This window comes from Nelumbo nucifera, chromosome 2 (assembly GCF_055504915.1).
Source record: "Nelumbo nucifera cultivar China Antique chromosome 2, China Antique-T2T, whole genome shotgun sequence".
Taxonomy (NCBI): domain Eukaryota; kingdom Viridiplantae; phylum Streptophyta; class Magnoliopsida; order Proteales; family Nelumbonaceae; genus Nelumbo; species Nelumbo nucifera.
In genome coordinates, this window is record NC_142650.1 from 13,352,770 (window position 1) to 13,374,140 (window position 21,371).

At 38.8% G+C, this 21,371-nt stretch overlaps 1 protein-coding gene across 12 annotated transcripts in view; it reads right to left on the minus strand.

Annotated features, from left to right (window-relative positions):
• Nucleotides 1-21,371, minus strand: part of PRT6 (proteolysis 6) — an 82,153-nt gene that overhangs the window by 25,652 nt on the left and 35,130 nt on the right. For 4 of the 12 annotated variants that reach the window (XM_010258630.3, XM_088898974.1, XM_088898975.1 and 1 more), the window contains exons 3-9: nt 16,130-17,391; nt 15,880-16,020; nt 2,810-3,053; nt 1,983-2,726; nt 1,340-1,540; nt 1,074-1,166; nt 476-993 (exon numbers count right to left, since the gene is read on the minus strand). In XM_010258630.3, coding sequence (XP_010256932.1) covers nt 476-993; nt 1,074-1,166; nt 1,340-1,540; nt 1,983-2,726; nt 2,810-3,053; nt 15,880-16,020; nt 16,130-17,391 — 3,203 coding nt within the window. Of the gene's footprint in view, nt 1-475; nt 1,003-1,073; nt 1,167-1,339; nt 1,541-1,982; nt 2,727-2,809; nt 3,054-15,879; nt 16,021-16,129; nt 17,392-18,012; nt 18,079-21,371 lie in introns of all 12 variants that reach the window. The other 8 variants (XM_088898973.1, XM_088898969.1, XM_088898970.1 and 5 more) reach the window with 3 other exon arrangements.

Sequence of the window (21,371 nt, forward strand, 5' to 3'; positions counted from 1 at the left end):
ATGTAGCCGACCCTATATAATTGGGATAAGGCATGGGTGATGATGATTATGATGAAATAAGCAGATCCTCTAAATCTTCAAATCTAAGAAATACAGAAACAAATGAGTACAGGCAGTGGTAGCGGAAGACGTCATGCTACACATAGAACACCTTTTTTAATAGTCTTTTAATTGATAATAGCTTTTTAAATTGTCAACCAGGAACCTTATTATTTATGAACAGGATACAAATAAAATGTTAAGCCCCATATGGATTGAACGGAAGTACGTAACACACAAGCTATGAAGGCAGAAAAAATTATAGCAAGCACATAACCAAATCAAAGACTGCTGTTTAAAATACATAACACACAGAATATCAGACATGGAATGAGCTATTAAAGGATGCATGATCTCCAATATCAAAAGGGTAAAAATAAAGTACTCCTCCCAACTGGTTCAAGGGGAAAGATACCAGTTTGCTAAAGGAACTTGCCTTTCCCTAAGGGATGATAAGTAACGCTCACGACACTCCTGATGCACAGCATGCCCACATGATGATATATGAATTCCATCACAATCTGAAGGACCAAATCCATCAAATGCAGCCAAGTAAACTGTTGACATAGTGAATGAATTTTCATTATGAGAGTGAGCTTTTCTGGATGCAGCAGTAGTTTCTGATGCCTCAGTTGAAAGGGATGCTATATATTTTGCAAGCAAAGGGGACTCAGCATATCTGCTTCTTGTTAAATGCCCGGCATGTGAGGTTGAAAAATGCTGATCACCCTCCATGACTTTTGGATATGAAAGGATAGTGCACGCATCCCTTTGAATAGAATTATAGACTTCTTCTTCCATCATCTCAAGGGAAGATGCAGAACTCATATTTGTATCATGAGATGTACTTGGCTGTTGAATATTTCTTGGAGCTAGAAGCCGGGCCTTAATGAAATCCATGAAAGCATCAGCCTCACTGGATTGCACATCGAATGCAGACTCATTCACTTCATCCTGAAGAAACTGCACCAAGTGAGAAGATGAAATGATTTCTGAACTACATAGGACAATGTACTACTAAATGCATCAATCACCTCATTTTTGGCAATATGACAGTGCTTGTCTGATTCATGAACTTGTTCCCATGATGGAGGTCCTCTCTCAACAAAACTTGCAAGTCTAGATTTCTTGTTGCAAAGACAAGAATAACAAGTTAGAGATATTTGAACACATTCAAAGATACAAAAGGAAAGTAGTATTAATCCACTAATACTAAAAATAATAACCAAGACTACCAAGTGTTTCAGAAACCACTCTTCTAAAGGGCCAACAATTGGAAAAATTCACCAAATAAACTTACCTGGAGAAAAATCAAGTAAGATACAGGGCTCTTAGAATCTGGATCGCGGCAAAGAGAACAAATAACTGGAGCTAACTCTTCAGATGTGTAACCATCATCAGAGACAGAGAGCTTTTCATCAGATTTTGAAACATCCATTGCATCACTAGCTGTGGAGTAAAGGTTTTCCATAAATTTGGACTGTGCAGCTCTCATTTTTTCCTGCATGTCAAACTAGTGAGCCTGGAAAACTAATCAAGGTAACATGAGATGAAACTCTTAAAAAGGAAATATGCATATTGTACATCACAAAGTTGTTGACAAAAACGCGTTAAGAATTCACAATCTACAAACAGGACAGTCTGATAAGCATAGTCAGCATATACAAATTCCAATTATCTCCCGATTGCATCTGGATTGATATTAAAAATAGGCAAGTAAATAATGCATGCTATGCCTACCAACTATTATGAGCGCATTTATACAAACAACTTGCCAGAAACTAGATTAGCAAAAAAGTAAATATTTCTTTTAGAAGAAGAATTTGTGGGATTCATTCTCTGAAAATAATATAACCTAAAATAATATGACCAAAATTTGATAAAAAGAACCACTTGACGCCACCTAGCTAATCTAAATAAAATATCAACAAGACAAATCTCACCAATATGGCAGCCTGCCGCTCTCGAGCCTTTGCTTTACGCTCCTCAGCCTCAGAAGCTGAACCAATATTAATTCTACTATCTGGAATTGGCTGGGACAATTGACAGACCACTTCAGGTGCAAGCCTTTGTAATTCAGTCATGCAACCAGCATCAAGCTCAGCAAACTTTTTCAATAGACCATCAACAAACGAAGAAAGATTACAATGACCTGCTTCCATGAAGTTGTGTAGACTTTCTTTCTGATGCATCCTCATGACTGAAACAAGTAATGACAGCATAGTTTGATGACTCCATGATTCACTTCCCTTAGTTGTTCCCAAATCAATCACTTCAGTAGCAAAAGCTAGAACAGGAAGTGGATCCTCCATGTGAGATGAAACACTCATAAGTGGTTGATCACCGGATTGTTTCTGCTTATAGCAGATGTCTAATGCTAGTGAAAGTAAGTGCAGTGCTGTAAGAAGAACCCCATCAGGAGCACGTGATGCAGATATTTTATCTGTGAAAACTGCATAGTATAGAACTGCACGGACAATTTGAAGGACTGTTTTTGAAGTAGCTATTCTAGAAACTCCACTGAGAGGAGGATAAATCTTTGTCCACCGAGGTACCTGAACAGTCAAAGCAGAAGCCTTACAGAAGCGCAAGTATCTTTCTTCTGCGAATTGGAGGTCTCTTAAGTTCCATCGAGGATGATATAAGTCCAGCTCCTTCCAATACGTCTTTCGTAGTGAATATTTTCCCTGAAGGTAAAGAAATACCATGTTGTCTCACTAAATTCAATATTGGTTGGAAATTTCTAGACACTTGACTAAATGAAACAAACCTGCTTCATGCCAGATGGCTTGAAGTACACTGCAGTCGAATCCAAAATATTCTGAAGTTGATCATTCTTAGAGAGGTCACGAGGGAGAGATTTCACTATCTGACTATGAGTAGCATCTCCGATAGATAGGTTATAAATCAACTCTCTTCTCAAACTTTCAGCAGCAGACATCCCACAAAAGCGCCGTTCCTTAACTATCTGTATGATAAGAGTGAACATTGCCTGCACCAAAAGTGGTTCATACCTAGAAAACAGAAAAAAAAAAGGCAATGTAAACATTTTTCCTACAAAAGGATGGTTGCAATCACATAATTTCCACAGGAAACCAAGAAAAATAGACAATGTACTCATTTGATAAAGATTAATGCTAACTATTAATAAAAGATAATTTCATATTACTATGAAAACTAGGGAATTAGCCTAGGAGTCAGGTTAAAAAAATTCATCACCTAGATGATGCTAAGGCAGGCACTAAGCAGATAGGCACTCCCCTATTGCCTAGCTTTACCTTGACACCTTGATAACTATACAATATTATATATTCTTTGCTTTACTTATGAAAAAAAATTATAACTTTGCTTTGACTAATTTGGGGTTTTTCTTTGCTTAATCATATTTTTTTATAATAGATTTTTCTTCCTATTATTGTTATTTATCTTCAATTAGCCATTGTTTTTGCTTCAACGGTTCAACCTGATGGTGATTGTGTGGTCATAGGCTTTATGGTTTGACATTAATGCTACATTCAGGTATTTTGAACAAGTTTTTAGAGTTTTGTTATTTTTTTATTTTTTTATTTTTTTATCGATAACACTTTCATTAAATCATCAATAGAAGATTTACAAGAGGAAGAAAAACACACTTATCTTCCAAGAGCAACAGAGAACCTCAAGAAAAAGAGAAAAGAAAAAAAAAACACTAAAGTTACAGCTTAACCCAAAACAGGGAATCCCTTTCTGCCCCTTGTTTAGCTAAACCGTCAGCTAGGGAATTTTCTGATCTTTTAACCCAACATGTCTTAACTTCCATCTCTCGCACCAGCCACTTGAATTTCCTCCTCTCATTATTGTACTTCCATAAACCATTGTGCTCTTTAATCAACCACCCTATCACCACCTCTGAATCCCCTTCAATTAAGAGTTTCTTGATGTTCAGTTCCTTTGCTTTCCGGACTCCTTCCATAACTGCAAAGATCTCAGCTCTAAGGGAGTCACCCACTCCAATTGGGCTCTAAGGGAGTTTTGTTATTTTTTGATAAATATTTTTGAGGGTTTGCCTTTATGTGAAACTTGTATGGGTCAAAAAGTCTATTTTAAGAGGGCTATAGGTGTCATTTAGGAATTACAAAGTACATCAAAAGTAATAGTTAGTTTCTAGGCTTGTTTTCTTGTTGATTAAGAAAGAACTGCCACATGTGATCTCAATATATTCGACCACCCTCTCTACACATCAAAGTTGAATATTGAGAATTACATGAAGATTCAACTTTGTTTCTCTACTGGGTTTGATGTTCAACAAATTTTGCTCCTTTGGTGTGACTAGGGTTGTCAAAGGACTCTGTATGTCCAATTCCCAATCCAAATATCTTGGATTCAGATGATCATTTACATAATTGGATTAGAAAAGGGTTTTACAATCTTGCATTAGATGCAGATTTAACCCAATCAATCTGATGAAAACACAAGTTTAATTATTTTATAATAATATATTGATTTAATATATAAAATTTATATAATTATAAAAATAAAAAATATATAATCTTACATATTATAGTTTATATAAATATATATATATATATTCAATATTTCATATTTATATTAATTTATTATATAAGTTTGTTATCAACAGAAAAAAGTATTTTATTAAAATTGATGAAAGATGGAGTTAAAACATTCAATTAACAGGACTGTCTATCCAGCTCATAGAAAGCCCAAAACAGTTGCTGCCTCAAAGCCCCTTGCTTAGCAAGGGAATCAGCCATCCCATTTGCTGTCCTTCTCACCTGCTTTAAGTCCTTTGCAATACTTTCCACTTCCCTAAAAGCATGTCTGAGAGTCCAGGGGATGTCTGTTGCAACCAGACCTGTTCACAGGCCAGGCTTCGGGCTCAAGTTTACACTATTTCAGGCTTGATCATTGGCTGGGCCCATTCAAATTTTGGCAAAATCCAAGACCAAGCCCAGCCCATGAACAGGTCTAGTTGCAGCTTGTCCAAGAGATAATTAGTTTTGAGTTCCCTTCCACCTCGATCTGTCTACAGCCCAATTGTTTTGCTAATCTTAGACCCCACAGAAAAGCCATCAGTTCAGCTTTCAAAGAATTTCCCATTCGAATAGACCCTAAATACAAAGCTAATATCCTGCTTTCAGAGTCCCTGAAAACACCTATTCCTGCCACACTCAGATTTCCAAAAGAGCTTCCATCAAAGTTCAGTTTTATTCGGTTGCCTTCTAGAGGTTCCCAATCCATTCTTATCCTGTCGTTTACTCTAAACCTTGTCCCAAGCTCTTATTATCTCATTTACAAAGAAATTCTGAAAACTTCAAGACTTTTACCCAATGTACAACCTTTATATTTATGCTGTCTATTACCTCCTCCAATGATTTACTCTTCCCATTGAAAATTCTTCCATTTCTCTCTTCCCAAACTATTTCTACCTTTACAACTCTCCACAAAATCCTCCCACTTTTCTTTAGTTGCCTCAAGAAGTTAGAATTGAAAATACCAAACACATCTTGAGGAAGATTCCACCTGCAACCAAATGCAATGCACAAAAGAACAAGAGATTAATAGATAGAAGAGAATTTTGCCACTAGCTTTGCACAAAAAGCACATATGAGGATAAAGGCAAAAATTAGGCCTTCCCTGCAGCATATGACAAGTATTAATCTTTCCAAGGAAAATTTCCCAACAGAAAGCTTGAACCTTATGTGGAATAGGGTTACTCTGAATTTCTTTCACCAGAAAGTCAAATCCTAAAAAAATAAGCAGGCGACGTTTCTGAAAAGAGAGGAGCAAGTAAAAAGACCACCGAGAGGGGCTGACCAAATCCTAGTGCCCTCAATGTTTTAATCCATGAACACTGCCTCCAAAAGACCAAATAAGTGAATAAGAGAAGCATATTCATTTTCCCTTAGACCTCTTTTGAAACCTAGGTCCCAATTTACCCCTTGGGGAGAAGGTATTCCCAGTTTAGAATCAGTACTTTAACTTTATTTTAAGAAATATAAAAGCATATGCAAATTAAATCCAAATCTAATCCGAGTCCAGTACGATATGAATCCAATCAGAGATCCCAAAGTCCAATCGGATTTCAGATTGGACTCATGTTTCAGTTTTCAAAAGTCAGACCAGATTTACATGTTGCTGAATTCGATCTGAGTACAATACAGCCCTAGGTATGACTTTGCATCTGATTCAAGAAGAGAGGTTTTATTCCTCTACTAATGCATTTTTTTCCTTTTTCATAAATCTTTTTTTTCCTTTAGATTTTTTTAAGCAGGAGTGTAAAAAATATTTTCCCGTAACTAATGTGATGTAAAACATATTGCATTTTTTATTCTATGAGTCACCTTTGTACCACGCCCCTCAAAGCAAGCCTAAACAAGTCCATGTTAGGGTCTTAAATTCTTATTTCTCACATAAAAAATAATGATTTTATAACTTCAATTGCCTTTTAAGAAGATATTTTATTGGAATGAATGAATGAACAACATTAGCAAATAGGGGGTTCTCGGAGAATTGTTTGGGCTTGCTTCGAGGGGTGTGGTCGGGGTCCAGGGGTGGAGCCCCCGGCCCAGCCGTTAGGCTCAAAAAAAGCAAAAAGCGCAGAATTTTAAAAAGGTGCATGCCTGGGCTGAGGTGCAAGACGCATAGACACATGCCTAGGCACACCAGGCGTGCACCTAGGACTTGGGTGAGGTGCATACCCTTAAATGCACCTCGCTGTGCGCACCTGAAGCACACCTTTTACATCATTGCCCAAGTATGCCCAAGATGATACTCTTTCAAAATTATTCAAGTTTGAATTGGATCTTATCCATCAGATTTATGTAGGATTCGAATTGAATTCAGATTGTAATTGCATATTCAATAGTATAAATAAATTAAATTAAAAATGATCAAAATATTACATAGCATTAATAAAATGAACTAAATATTACTTTGATATTATTTTTATGAATAAAATTAATTGAAAAATATTTGCACTAAACTTGGCAAAGAAAAGTGTAGTAAAATCACAACATTCAAATAAATTTTACTAATAGACACAATATAAATTTTAAGTATATAATGACCATGTACATTTAAATCAAATAGGATTATATCAGATCGAATAGGGGTCAATCCATATTAAATGGATCCAATTTGGATCACCCTTAATGGGATCGAATTCAAATTCATACAATTGGATACTGTTTGCAGCCCTATCTTTCTAGCATTCTGCTTTCAGCTCCTATTTCAGCAGTTATTGAACACCACTAGCTAAGCCCTTGCTTCCCAACAGTTCTTAAGCATAACCATGAACCCCCAAGAAATTTTAGGATTACAGATCTGTATATTTTCCAATCTCATGTGAAAGAGAATTTGCAGGAAAAAGAATATTAATGCAGTGCCATGAAAAATTGAGAATTATAGGCTGGTTAGTGCAACTCATATAAACATTTTAATATTTTAAGCAAATTCATGGTCCTCAAAAGAATTTGTAACATGACATTAATTCAGGGTTAGTGCAGCCCAGGTAAGTATAACAATACAGGAACATGATCAAATTTCTGACACTTAGTGTACATATCATTCCCAAATATGCTATTAAAAATTACAGAGACAGATACATCTATCTATACATTTTGGTTAAACTAGCAAATGTGCACATACGTTGCATATGCAAATTTCAGATAACAATAATAATTTCAGTATCCTTATCAAAACCCATTAAGTAATTAAAGCTTGGTGTGTTGGTTGGTTTAAATTTTGGGCTTAGACCTAGGCCCAGCCTGAAGACTGAAAATCAAGCCAATTCATCTAAAATTGCAAGTTTGGTTGTTCTAGGCTCAGACTGAGCCTACCCAATTTGCTCATGTATGGGTCTCTAGCCACCAAATAGATGGAAAAATAGTATTCTTCTTTAGTTAGTTTAAAGCTTTACTCTATTTCCATTATTAATAAAGATAACTCTTATTTATATACTTATTTTGTTTAATATGTTGAAATATAAAATATTAGATATATGCCCAAATGTTTTCTCAATTTTTTGTATTTTTTTAATAGATTTTGTTATTTAATTATAACAATGTGGTTGACCAATTTGGCCTAAAAGGTTGAACCATTGACCCACCACTTGAATAGGAAAATGGTTTCATTTAGACCTGGCAAAAAGTTGACCCAACTCGCAAACCCGACCCAACCCAACCCGAAAAAACAGGGTTAGGGTCTCATATTTAGCTACCCGAATGTGAAAATGACCCAACTCGACCCAACCTGAAAAAAATTGGGTTGGATTGGGTTGGGTCATGGGTCAACCCGTTGACCCGATTGTCAAGTAAGTCTAATTGGGATTATTTATGCATTGTTAGAAGTTTCCACTCTTTAATTTTTTCTATTTAGTCTTTACTTTCTATTGTTTACTCTTTAACTTGTTAAATGTTCAAGTTTTTTATTTTATATTTGGAATTTTAAGGTTAATTCTTTTAATTTTGACATTTTTCATGTAATTTTTCTTTATTTTTTGGGATGACCCGAATTGACCCATGGGTCAACCCTAACCCGAACATTTAGGATTAGGGTCTAGCATTTGATAACCCAATCTGAAACTCAACCCAAAGCACGTTGACCCAACCCGAACCCGACCCACCCAACCCAATTGCCAGGTCTAGTTTCATTTCTAGGTCAGTATTAAATTTTGCATTTCATTTTCATCAATAACAAAAATACTTCTTATTTATTTGTTTAACATGATAAGATATAATAGTAGAGATGTGCCTAATTTTTTTGCAATTTTTATATTTTATTTATTTTTAAACCTTTATTATTTAATTATGAGACCATTGGTTGACCCATTTAACCCAAATAGTTGAACTATGTACCCACCATATAGACAAAAGAACAGTTTAGTTTTCTTGCTGGATTTGAACATAGTTTTTGTATTGTTAAAATTATTAGATATAGATTTAATTAGTAGAATTTATTGGTGAGAAGCAAAAATACTTCAAATAAAGATTCTAAAGAGGGAAAATGGGAGTTAAGTTAGTCAACAACTTTTTTTTTTATCAATAACACTTTCATTAATTCATCAGTAGAAAATTTACAAGTGGAAGACAAACACACTTATCTTCCAAGAGTCACAAAGAACTTCAAGAAAGGAAAGAAGAAAATACAAAGATACAAGGATACTAACATTACAACTTAGCCCAAAACAAGGAATCCCTTTCTGACCCTTGTTTTGTTAAACCATCAGCTAGGGAATTAGCTGATCTCTTAATCCAACATGTCTTAACTTCCATCTCCCGCACCAGCCATTTGAATTTCCTCTTCTCATTGTTATACTTCCAAAGATCATTTTGTTCTTTGGTCAGCCACCCTATCACCACCTCTGAATCCCCTTCAATTATAAGTTTCTTGATGTTCAATTCCTTAGCTTTCCGGGCTCCTTCCATAACTGCACATATCTCAGCTCTAAGGGAGTCACCCACTCCAATTGGGCCTGAGAACAAAGCAGAGATGACCCCATTCTCATCTCTAAAAACACCCCCGATCCCTGATTGTCCCGGGTTTCCCCTACTACATCCATCAAAGTTTAATTTCAAGAATCCACTAGGTAGGGGGGTCCAAGCCACACTCATTACTGACTTGGTCTGCGTGCAACTTGCAATTTCACCCCACTTCCTCAACATGTCATCCACAGTGTAATCTGTGAATATTTCCAGAGATTTCAGCCACTGTACCGCCCTAAATTGTATGATAGTCCTCAAATCTGTTGTCCCTCTCTGAGTTTTTGAGAATATCCTGGAGCTCCTTTCTTCCCATAGTGTCCAACATACTGCAGCCCTTAGTCCTCTCCACATTGTCCTTCCCCTTTTTAACCGCCACCTGAAGAAGGAGGGGGCAAAAAGGCCCTGCATGTCTGATGGGGGATTCCAGCTGCATCCAAAAAAGGAGAAAGCCCAAACCCACAACGACCTCGCGAAGTGGCACGACACCATTAGGTGAAAACCAGTCTCCCCGTCTGCTTTGCACAGAACACACCACTGAGGTGACAAGCAAGTATTGGGTCTCTTCTTTTGAAGTAGATCACCAGTGTTGATTCTTTCCAGATAGGCTTCCCAACAAAAACTACCAACCCTAGGAAGTATAGCTCTGCACCAAACCTCACCAACAGGAAAAGGGGACAGGGTAGGATTGGTGGACTGACTTAAGACTTTGAAGAAAGAAGCACAAGAGAAAATGCCATTGGGGTTAGGTGTCCAAATTCTAGAATCCGCCCTAGTGGGGTCTAAGACAACGTTATCAAGAATTGCAAGAAGGCTCGAAATACAGTCGAAATCTGAATCCCTCAAATCCCTTCTTAGACCCAAGTTCCACCCAATCCCAGAAGTGGAAGAGGACGGGGTGGTGAAAGACGAGATCGGCTCATTTTTCAAATCAGAAAGAGCGTACAAAGACGGAAACTGATCCTTTAGAGGGGCGCTCCCCACCCAGGTTTGTTCCCAAAATTTTATGGAATTACCGGAATTCAAGTCATACCTGATATTAGGAATGAAAAAAGGTAGCAGGTCTTGAATGGCTTTCCAAGGAGAATTACTTGTGATCCTAGCTCTGATTCTAGCGTCCCATCCGTTGTGCTCCAACCCATGAATACTTGCCACTAATCTAGCCCATAGCTTCTCCTTCTCCAACGGAAACCTCCACAACCACTTCCCCAACAATCATATTCCTTCTCCTAATACTCCCAAGCCCTAAACCACCACACGACTTACTCCTGCACACTATTTCCCAGCTAACTCTATGATCCCTCTTCTCTTCTCCGGGCTCCCACAGGAAATCTCTCAGTAACTTCTCTAATCTGTTAGCAATCTTCACTGGGATTTTAAACACCAACATGAAGAAAATGGGTAAGTTAGCAAGCGTGGCCTTAATTAATGTAATTCTCCCGCCAAGAGAGAGGTAATTCTTTTTCCAGGATACCAATCTTTTTTCAAACATTTCCATCACCGGGTTCCAAAAGCTCTCTCTCTTGGGATTATCACCTAATGGTAATCCTAAATAGTTCAGAGGCCACCCCGTGACTTCACACCCCAGCACTTCAGCACTCTCCCTGATCTCTCCCTCCTCCAAATTCACCCCCACTACACAGCTTTTCCCAAGGTTAACCTTCAAGTTGGACAGTTGCTCAAACAGTTGTATCACCGACTTGAAATTCCTGATAAAACTCACATTACCACCTTCACAAAACAGAATCGTGTCATCAGCAAACTGTAAATGTGTGAGGGGGGTTTCCATCCTCCCAACCCTCCAGCCTCTAATGAGGCCCCTAGAATCTGCTCGTTGAATCAATTTCCCCAAAACCTTCGCAATTAAAATGAACAAGAAAGGAGAAAGGGGGTCTCCTTGTCTTATACCCCTACTAGCTGGAAAGAAATCTACCACTGTCCCATTCACTAGCACTGAATAATGACAATTCCGGACACAGCCCATGATCCACTTACACCATCTAGCCCCAATCCCGAATTTGGTTAAAACTTTCCTCAAGAACTCCCAGTCCACCAAGTCATAAGCCTTTTCCAAGTCCAGCTTACAGACCACTCCCTTCTTATCCCTCTTAAAGTTCTCCACACTCTCATTAGCAGTTAAGATCTGGTCTGTAATTTGTCTTCCACTCACAAAAGCTCCTTGATAGGGTTCAATGATATTCGGAATTACCTTCTTCAGCCTCAAAGACAACACTTTTGCAATGATCTTGTACAAGCTATTCACCAAACTTATTGGCCTAAAATCCTTCGGGTGGGATGCATCTTTCTTTTTGGGAATTAAGACTATAAATGTTGAGTTCACACCCGGATTGACAATTCCTCTCCTGAAAAACTCCTCAAACACCCGCAAGAGATCATCTTTCAAAATATCCCAACAATCCTAATAAAAAGCCATTGTAAACCCATCCGGCCCTGGAGCTTTTGTTCTATCCATAGAAAACACAGCCTCCTTGATCTCTTCTATATTAAAGCTTCTTTCCATCCTTCTCCTGTTCTCCACCCCTACATCTGGCCAATCCAAACCTTCTACCCACACCCTTCTACTCACAGGCCTTCTTAGAATAGATTTGAAATGCTCCACACAAGTCCTGGCAATCTCCTCTTGCTGTACTAACTCAACTTCATCTACTACCAATTTGGAGATAAAGTTCTTCCTTCTCCTACCATCTGCTAGAGTGGAAATACCTAGTGTTTCTATCTCCCTCTTGCAACCATTTACACAGAGATTTTTGCCTCCAGCTAATTTCCTCCTTGTGCAGGCAATCCTCTAACTGTCTTCTCAATTCTCTCCTGAGGTCATTGTCTTCCTCTCCAAATTCTCCCTTTCCTCTTTAAAGTCAAGGCTTTCAATCTTCTTCATCAAGTCTCCCTTTCTTTCTTCTGTCCTCCCGAACTCCATCAAGTTCCACTCCTTAATTCTTGCTTTCAAGAATTGTAGTTTCTTATGGAACTTTATCCCCTCCCACTCCACCGACGGGTTACACTCATGCCACCACTCCCTCACTTTGTTAGTAAACCCTGGATGCAGTAACCACATATTTTCAAATCTAAAGGGGGTAGGACCTCCACACCTTCTTTCCTCCTTGCATAACACTATGGGCCAGTGATCCGAGGTCACCCTTGGGAAAGCTCTAGCATCCAAGGTTCCCCAATGTTCTTCCCAATCCAAAGAGAACAGGAATCTATCCAGCTTAGAGCAAATGGGTCTAGATTGGAGATTTGACCATGTAAATGCCTTATGTGCTAGGGGAATCTCTTTAAGCTCAAAGGCATCCACAAGACTGTTAAACTTCCTCATGCTTTTTGTCACCCGCTGGTTAATCTTATTGGACTCTTCCGAGAACCTTATCACATTGAAGTCCCCACCCTCTAACATCAGCCAGTTCCTCCCACAGCTCCTTTCTCTCTCTGTAATCATTCGGTCCGTAAACATTTGTTAGCACCCACATATAATAATCCTCTTGCTGCTTAAACTTCATGGAAACCGAGTACTTTCCGATCAACTCCTCCATCCCTTCAACCACATCCCTCTTCCACATTGTTACAATCCCCCCGGAAGAGCCCCACGATGGAGCCGCCACCCAACTAATCCCCCTGGCTTTCCATACACTCCTTGCCCATTTGTCACTAAACTCCATTCTCTTAGACTCTTGCAACAGCACAATGTCTGGGTCATACCGTCTTATTACCTCTTTTATTGTTGCTCTCTTCTTCGCACTCCCAATTCCCCTCACATTCCAACTAAGAATCTTCATTCCGCTTCTTTTACAAACCCCTGCCACCTATCCGCTACTTTCCCCCTTTCCTTTTACCTCGAGCTTCTTGTCTCCTTCTACATCTCTCTTTAGTCTCTCTACTTCACTCAACCTCCACTTCTTTGTTATGATCTGCATCTTCCTCTTTTGTAAACTTTCTTTCAACTCGTTCAAATCCTCCAGCCTACAACCTAACTTCCCTACAAATTCTGCTATCGTGTCTTCTCTCACCGATTCCACCACCCCTACCCTTCCTACAGATCCCCTTCATCTCTATCCACCTACCTTTCCTTCCTTTCCTCTATTCCCACCTCAGTTCTTTCCTCTCCAACCTTCCTCCCCTTACTGTTACCTCCCTCCTACCTTGCTTTCTCCCCGTAAACCTCTCCATCTCTACCCTCATTCCTGTCCCTCCTCTCCATTAACCCCTCCTCTCTTCCTTCCTCCCCTTCCCTCCTCCATATCAGCTGCCCTTCCAAATCCTTAAACACTCTTTCAAAGATTTCCCACACTTGTCCACTTCTATACCTTTCTTCCCGCACCTTCCCACACTCCTTCCTTCCCCTCTCCCTCTCCTCAGAGAGCGCGCCTACTAGCTCGGCTGCATATTCATGGGCTACAGGACATGGTACAGGAACGGAATCTGGAACCAAAGACACAGGAGACACATTAGTAGCACAAACCGAAATCACATGGTTACCTGGGACTGAAGGGCAAACTAGAATAGGACTGCTCCCAGCCTCCTCTTGTTCCGAAGTTTCGTAAATAATTATCTTCCTGAGTTGGTTGGGAAGTACTTCTATCCTTTGGTCAACCTGGTGATCTTTCCACTCTACCCCTGGGTCACCCCTAGATAGCATATTCCTGCTCTGCTTCCGGTTCTCCCGGTTTTCCCCTTCTGATAAACCTTGCGCACTCTGTGGTCTTGGGAATGAGATAATCCGATTGCAGTCTTCACCTTGGAATAATCTTGCAATATTCCACCCTTCCATATCACCTCCAGCACAACTGCCTTCATCATTTACACTGCCCACGCTAGAGCCATCGACAAAAAGGTCCTCCGGTTCACCATCGTCTTCACTGCACTGCACCCACCCTTCAAACTTCTCTTTCTTCTCTTCAGTTCTTCCCCTAGTGAAACTTAGCTCCGGCCTCTCTGAGAAGCCTCGCACGGGGCTAAGCTCCTTCAAGTTGCGTCGGGAGACCCACTATAATGCCCTCTTCTTTCCTGGTTTAGACGCTGCGCGCATTCCCCCTTTTGGCTCGCGACTGGGGACGATGATAGACCAAAACCGAAGTCTATCTTAGTCGAAACCCCAGTCACGTGTTTCTTTAGTGGCTCACGCGCCTTATAAACAATCTGGGTCGGGCCCGCTAGCCTGTTTGGGCCTTTAAGAATACCCTTTGCAGCCCACATGGGCTTTTGCTTTGGCCCATTTGTAAGCACCCGCGAGCTCACGTGACTTTTAAGAAGGTCACGCGCATCCAACCCCGACCCCGGTTTGGTTCTAATAGGTTTAAGTTCAAATCTTCCTTGGCCCAGCCCCTTTTCCCTATTCAGAACAGTCTTGGTGCCAATTACAACCTGTGCAAAGGACCTGCCAACCTCCAGACTGCTCGCTTCTTCCACACGCGAAAATCCCACCCCCTGCCTACTACCCTTTTGTTTCTCCAGCAAATGTTTTTCCATTTTAGTGAAAGTGCTTTTCTTGTTTAAATCCTCCAACCCTTTCTTGCCACGCAGCTCTTCTTCTTCAACCTTCTCATCTCCCTCCATACGAGCCTCTTTCCAGAGCATTGATTCAGTGGATGAAGCCAGCCACACTGAGTAGCATTGCCTCTCGACTAGCACCTCTATCTTCCGAGGTATCTCCTCAGGTTTTACTCCATTTAATAAAATGGAAGTTGAACGAAGGTCTCCCCAAAAAGCCCCTCCTAGTGATCCTCCACACATCAAAGCAATGGCTTCAGCAGTTTCTTGCTTCCACAAATGAAAGGGAAGACCTAGCAAACGCACCACCACTCCATCTTCAACAAAGAAATCTTTGGAGTTTGAACCCAGACACCATCTTGATACTGTGAAAAGTTAGTCAACAACTTAATGAGAGGGAATTGAATGAAGTGAGAAGTAACAGCTTAAATTACATTTTCTGCCCTCACAGTTGGAGGACCAAATTCAAAAGCAGAGGTATTCTAGTAAAAAAAGTCCACTAAGCTCATTTATTTAATATACAATAAATATATGATTTAATGGGGGGAAGGGAGTTAATACCTTAAATATAGGACTTAATAAGAGGGAATGGATTGAATTTAATATAAGTAGTTCAAATTAAGTCTTTGCCCTTATAATAAAGAGGGACCAAATTCAACAATAAGGGTATTTTAGTCAAGAAAAATTCTAGAATCTAGACCTACTTTCCACTTTTAATAGTAGCATATATTAGTGATGTTGTGTACATATTGTTCCCAAATCTATCATTAAATTTTCCAAAAATGCATGCATCAACCACACATAATTATAACATATGCATTTAACACACATGGAAGAAGTTGGTCATGGCACATACTCATTAGACCGTTCCAAATTTAGAGAAAGATAGCTTGATAAACCAAAGCGCTCCAGAATTCTTTTAACATATGGGTCTGGTGGAGCTAATGCAGCACAACATTGCAATAGAAATAGATCAAGTTCTAAACCCTGGTCAGACCTGTAAAACAGAACTAAGGAAGTCAAAACATCAGAAGATCAACACCATACAAGAAACACTGACCAACCAATGCATACTCTGTTTCAAAAGAAAACATCATTTGACATACCACCGAACCGAATTATACCAATCAAAGCTGAACATTGCAGCATCCCCATTCTTCCGCCACATTCCAGCACACACCTGAGCACAAAATACTCTTATCCGTAGAGGATGCTCCATTATAACGGCCGAAAATCCATATGGGTGGCAGCCTCCAAGAAAATGTCCAAAGAAATCATGATCAGGTCTAGGCAATTGAAAAATATTACTAGCATTGGCGTTGTCCTGATCTCTGGATTCACCATAGCATTTTCTCAATGCCTTTTGTATCAGCAAAGAAAGCAATCGATGAAGAGGGATGTGAGCAGTTACATCCTGTGAACTAACATCATAAACTATATCAGGCCAATCTGACAAACTCAATACATGTAAAGATTCCAATTCCATGGTATGGTCTGCCTCCAAAATATCTTCATCAATGTCCCTCCCTGAACTGGAATTTTCAGGATCCCTTTCACTAGTGTCCATCATGTCATGTCCTTGGACTCCAGCTTGTTCATTCTCCAGATCAACACTTCTAGGAAAACCACTATAAAAAGGAGAAGAGTTATGCCTAGCATAGATTTCACTTGAAGTAGTAAATCTATTTCTATATGTAGGTGTCCGGTAGAAGATATTTTTGCCCTTTCTAATCCTAGAAAATGTTTTCCTCAAGGATAAGAGACTGCTACCAGTACAAGTTTCAGTGTCTGGAGACAAAGAACTAAGATAAATCCCTGATCTAACACTATGTCTCAACCAATTTTCAATAGCCTTCAGACACTCAAATGTTAACCAAGATACAGGAGGTGGAACTGAAATAAGGCTACCAGTATCAACTTTTACTTTGCCCCATTTTAACATCTGATCCATTGTACTATTTCTTCCTGTTGTACTACACACAGAACTTTCTTGTGACAGTCCTACTTTTGGATGCTGTACACCATCATTGTCATCCAAATCTTCTTTATTCATGTAAGAGAGAGGTCTATCCATTTCCCTGGCATCATCAGAAAATGCCCCTGCAACAAACAGTGAATGTATATTTGCAATTGAGTGTCCCAACACAAAAGGCAGATTGACATTCTCATTTTCTTCTTCTATATGAAGGCCCGTCACTCTCTTCTGAGGATTCATCCCTTGCACAAAAGCCAAAAGTTTCATCCAAGTTGTTAAAACATCTGGCTTCTCACGAGTTATATACTTGGGAACTTCATTATGGTTCATGACATAGCGTGTATCTTCAACCAAACGGAAAGTTGTCTCATGCAAATTCGCCCATTGGCTGACCTACAAAATAATAATAATAATAATAACAACAACCAACTGCTTTCCCTATCAAGTGATAGTTAAGCTGTAAAACTACAATAAATGTAGAACCATCGGACATGCATTCAGAAGCAAAAAAGAAGACTCCCATCTATTTTTAAGTACACAAAAAAAGAGCAGCCCAGTGCACAAGGCTCCCACCAATGTGGGGTCTGGGAAGGAACAGATGTACACAGCCTTACTACTGCAGATACACAGAGACCGCTTCCAAGATTTGAACCCTGGACACCCAGGTCACAATGGAGCAACCAAACCATTGCACCAAGGCCCACCCACATCTAGTTGAAGTACATAAACAGGGCAAATGACAACAATAACATACAAAGTCACAAAAACAAAGATGAATACCAAGGGCTGGTGTTTTCCCCAGGACAACTGATGCACACCATGGAACAAAAGAATAATAAGATGAGAAACAGTCAGACCACCCCTTGTAAATAAATTTATAAAAGTAGCACATTCCATGCATGAGCAATATACATGATCAAAGTGTTGTCATTTTCCATGCAAGTATTACAAATTTTCTAAATAGTGAATTAAACAAAATATAAGTATAAACAAAGAAAGAATTAAAGATGATACCTTGCATAGTTTTTTTCTTCTTTTGGGTTGGAGGTTTGGGGGGAGGTCGGATTTAGCTTGCAAAGTCTACAAAGTATCATTAGTCAATAGTGACATGGGAATGTGATTGATCACAGTATCATAAAACTGATTACAACACTGCCACCAAAATTGTGGTTAGTATGAAGCTAAATTCATCATCATCATCTAAGCATCATCCTAACTATATGGGATTGGCTACATGAATCCTGTTCTGCCATTTCATTCTATAATCTATTCAGTGCCATATCCATTGTTAAACTAAAGAGCAGCCGGTGCACGAGGGTCCCGCCAATGCGGAATCTTTTGAGGGACAGATATACACAGCCTTGCCCCTGCATGTACAGAGGCTGTTTGCAAGATATAAACCTTGATCACCCAGGTTGCAATGGAGCAACCCAACCATTGGGCCAAGGCCCACCCTCATATCCATTGTTAAACTATGGGCCCGTAAGTCATTTCTTACTACTTCAACCCCTCTCCATTTCTGGACTGCCCCCAGCTCTTTTAGCCCCTTCAACTAGTAACAGACCACCTCTTAATGGTGCTGTAGGTCTTGTTCGGTATCCAAACCTTCAAAGACAATTGCTCTATAGAGAGATGAAGTGTGTCAATCTAATTGAAAGAACAAAAAAAACGGAGGATAAAACCTGTTTAATCAGATACAGGATAGTGGAAGGAACATGCAGATAGCAAATTCATGGTAAAATCTTGCTACTGTTCACTTTTCAGAAATCAGGTGAACAAATTCCCTCAAAGGGAATTTGGGGGAACACAATACCACCAAGGCCAGGAGCATATAGTTGGTTTCTGTCATTAGCCAATATAATGACAACTAATTATTTACAATCAGGAGAATTCCCCCCGACAAGCTTTTGTTTAGTGTGCAGGATAGTTCAGGGGGATATGCTGCATTTTACTTATAATTATAAAAGAATGCTATGTAAAATGAAAGTTGGCCCTTTTTTAGACTAGCCACAACTACCTAACACCAAACATGTCAATTTACATTCAACACTAGGTGATGATGATCCCCCTCAAACAGGAGTTCCTTGTTTACCCCTTGCTTTGTTAATGAATCAACCATACCACTTTCTGATTTATAGAGCCAAAGAAAGGTATCATCCAGTTCCCTTGCTATTTGTTATATTTCCTGCAATATGTGCAAATGTTACCAAGTTCCTTGGCCAGTGCTGCATTAATTTATTCATTGCATTGTGACTGGATCTGTGTGTGTGCTTTCTTTTTTTCCAGCTATTTACAATGTGTGGTTCCACTTTGCCTATTAAACTGATGATGATGGTAAAAAGTAAAGATTGTTTAAAACACAATTCCTTTTTGCAGTATGTTGGGCTTGGGGTGTATTGAAGGAAAGAAATAGAAGAACTTTTTTAGAGGAAAAATATCACAAAAGGCTAGTTGTTCTGTTTGCTCATTGGTGCTGGACCGGCTAACTTTTCACCTTGAGTAAGAAGTTTTTGGAAGATTGTAATTTACTGATAATTTTTTGTCAATTATGATTATGGTATCTAAGGAGAGTTTAATCCTTTCATATTAGCAAGCTGTAAAAAGTTGTTCTATATTTCCACGACATGTTTCCATTTCCACAGGTATAGACATGAAACATTACTGGAACTTATTCCCCTAAAGCGTGCCTAGGCACACAGGTAAAGCACATTTCAGGGCCTACACCTCACCTAGGCCCAGGCACAGCCCCTTTATAAAGGTGTGTGCCAGGTGCACTTGCCCCTCAGCCCAGGCATGTGCCCTTTTTTTGATAATTGAATTAGATTTTATTATCAAAAGATAAAGACTGATACAAGCATACCAACAGGAGCACGAGATGCAGCCACACCCTTATACAAATAAAGCTGAAAACTGAAAATCACAACACAACCCAGAAAAGAGAATCCCTGGCAGCCCCTAAAAATCTGCCATTGCATTAGCCAATCTGTTCACCCATTGTATCCTAACTGTCATATGCAATGTCAACCACTTGACTTTCTTGAGCAGATCCCTGTACTTCCCCAGTAACAGAATCTGCATCCCTATACTTCAGAAGACAGAGCCTTCCTCATTTCTCAAGACCCCACCTACTCCTGATAAGCCAGGATGACCCTGACTGCTCCCATCAAAATTCAACTTTATAAACCCTTCCAACCAGTAAGGAACTTATTTCTTCCTATAAAGCTATTTGCCACTTCCAACCAGTTCCTTCAGAGGTCATCAAAGGTTTTTAAAAAAAAAAAAAACTGGAAGGCAAGTGCCTTCTTTATTTTCTGCACTTTTTATGTTTTTTAAGCATGTGGTGGCTGGGCCGGGGTCTACACTCCCAGACCACTGACCAAGCCCCTTGAGGCAAGCACAAACAAGTCCCCCTATTTGCCAATGTTGTTCATTCATTCATCCTAATAAAAGATATTATAAAAAACAATTAAAATTATAAAATCAGTTTTTGTAGGGATTAAGAATTTAAGACCCTAACATGGACTTTGTTAGGTTCATAGGTTGGCCTCAAGGGTCTTGGTACAAAGGTACCTTGTAGAATTAGGAATAAAAATGTTTAAAATCATATTGGTTATTTGAAGTAATGCAATTGAGGAAGATATAAAGAAGTTGAAAGTTTGACATGCTTGAGCATGTTTTATATGTTATTTTTGCATTTTCACTTTGTTTTATATGTTATGTTTATCTATTTTAATTTGGATAATAGGATTTTCAAAACATTTAGTTTAAAATTAAAGCTAGGGATGCAAACGGATTGGATCAGATTCGAATCAGGGTATATCCAAATCCAATCCGATAGCACATATCCGAGGTCTATCTGATCCAAATTCATTAAGGATGTTGGATATCCGGATCTGATCCAATTCAATTTGAATTATGAAAAGGTTAATAAATCATTAAAATAAAAAAAAAAAAACATAAAAGTTTTATACAAAGAAAAATAAAAAACTAAGTATTTTTTAACTATTTTCATCATATATATATATATATACATGCCTTTTATAAAAATGCAATTTAAACATATTTATAAATAAATATATTAATATATACATGCCTTTTTATAAGTAAATATGTTTATAAATATATACATATATATTGGTCGGGTCGGATTGGCTAGGTGTGATCCGATCTAAAAATTCAATTGAGGGTTATCTGAATCCGACAAAAATAGAATCAGATCATGATCTGATCCATTTGCACCCCTAATTAAAGCTTTCTTTTTTAATTAATACCATTTACAATATTTTTAACTTATTTTGAATTTTTTATTTTTTATCCAATTTGTGCATTTTTTTTAAATTTTGTGCCTTGCTTCAAGAAGGTGCACGCCTTGC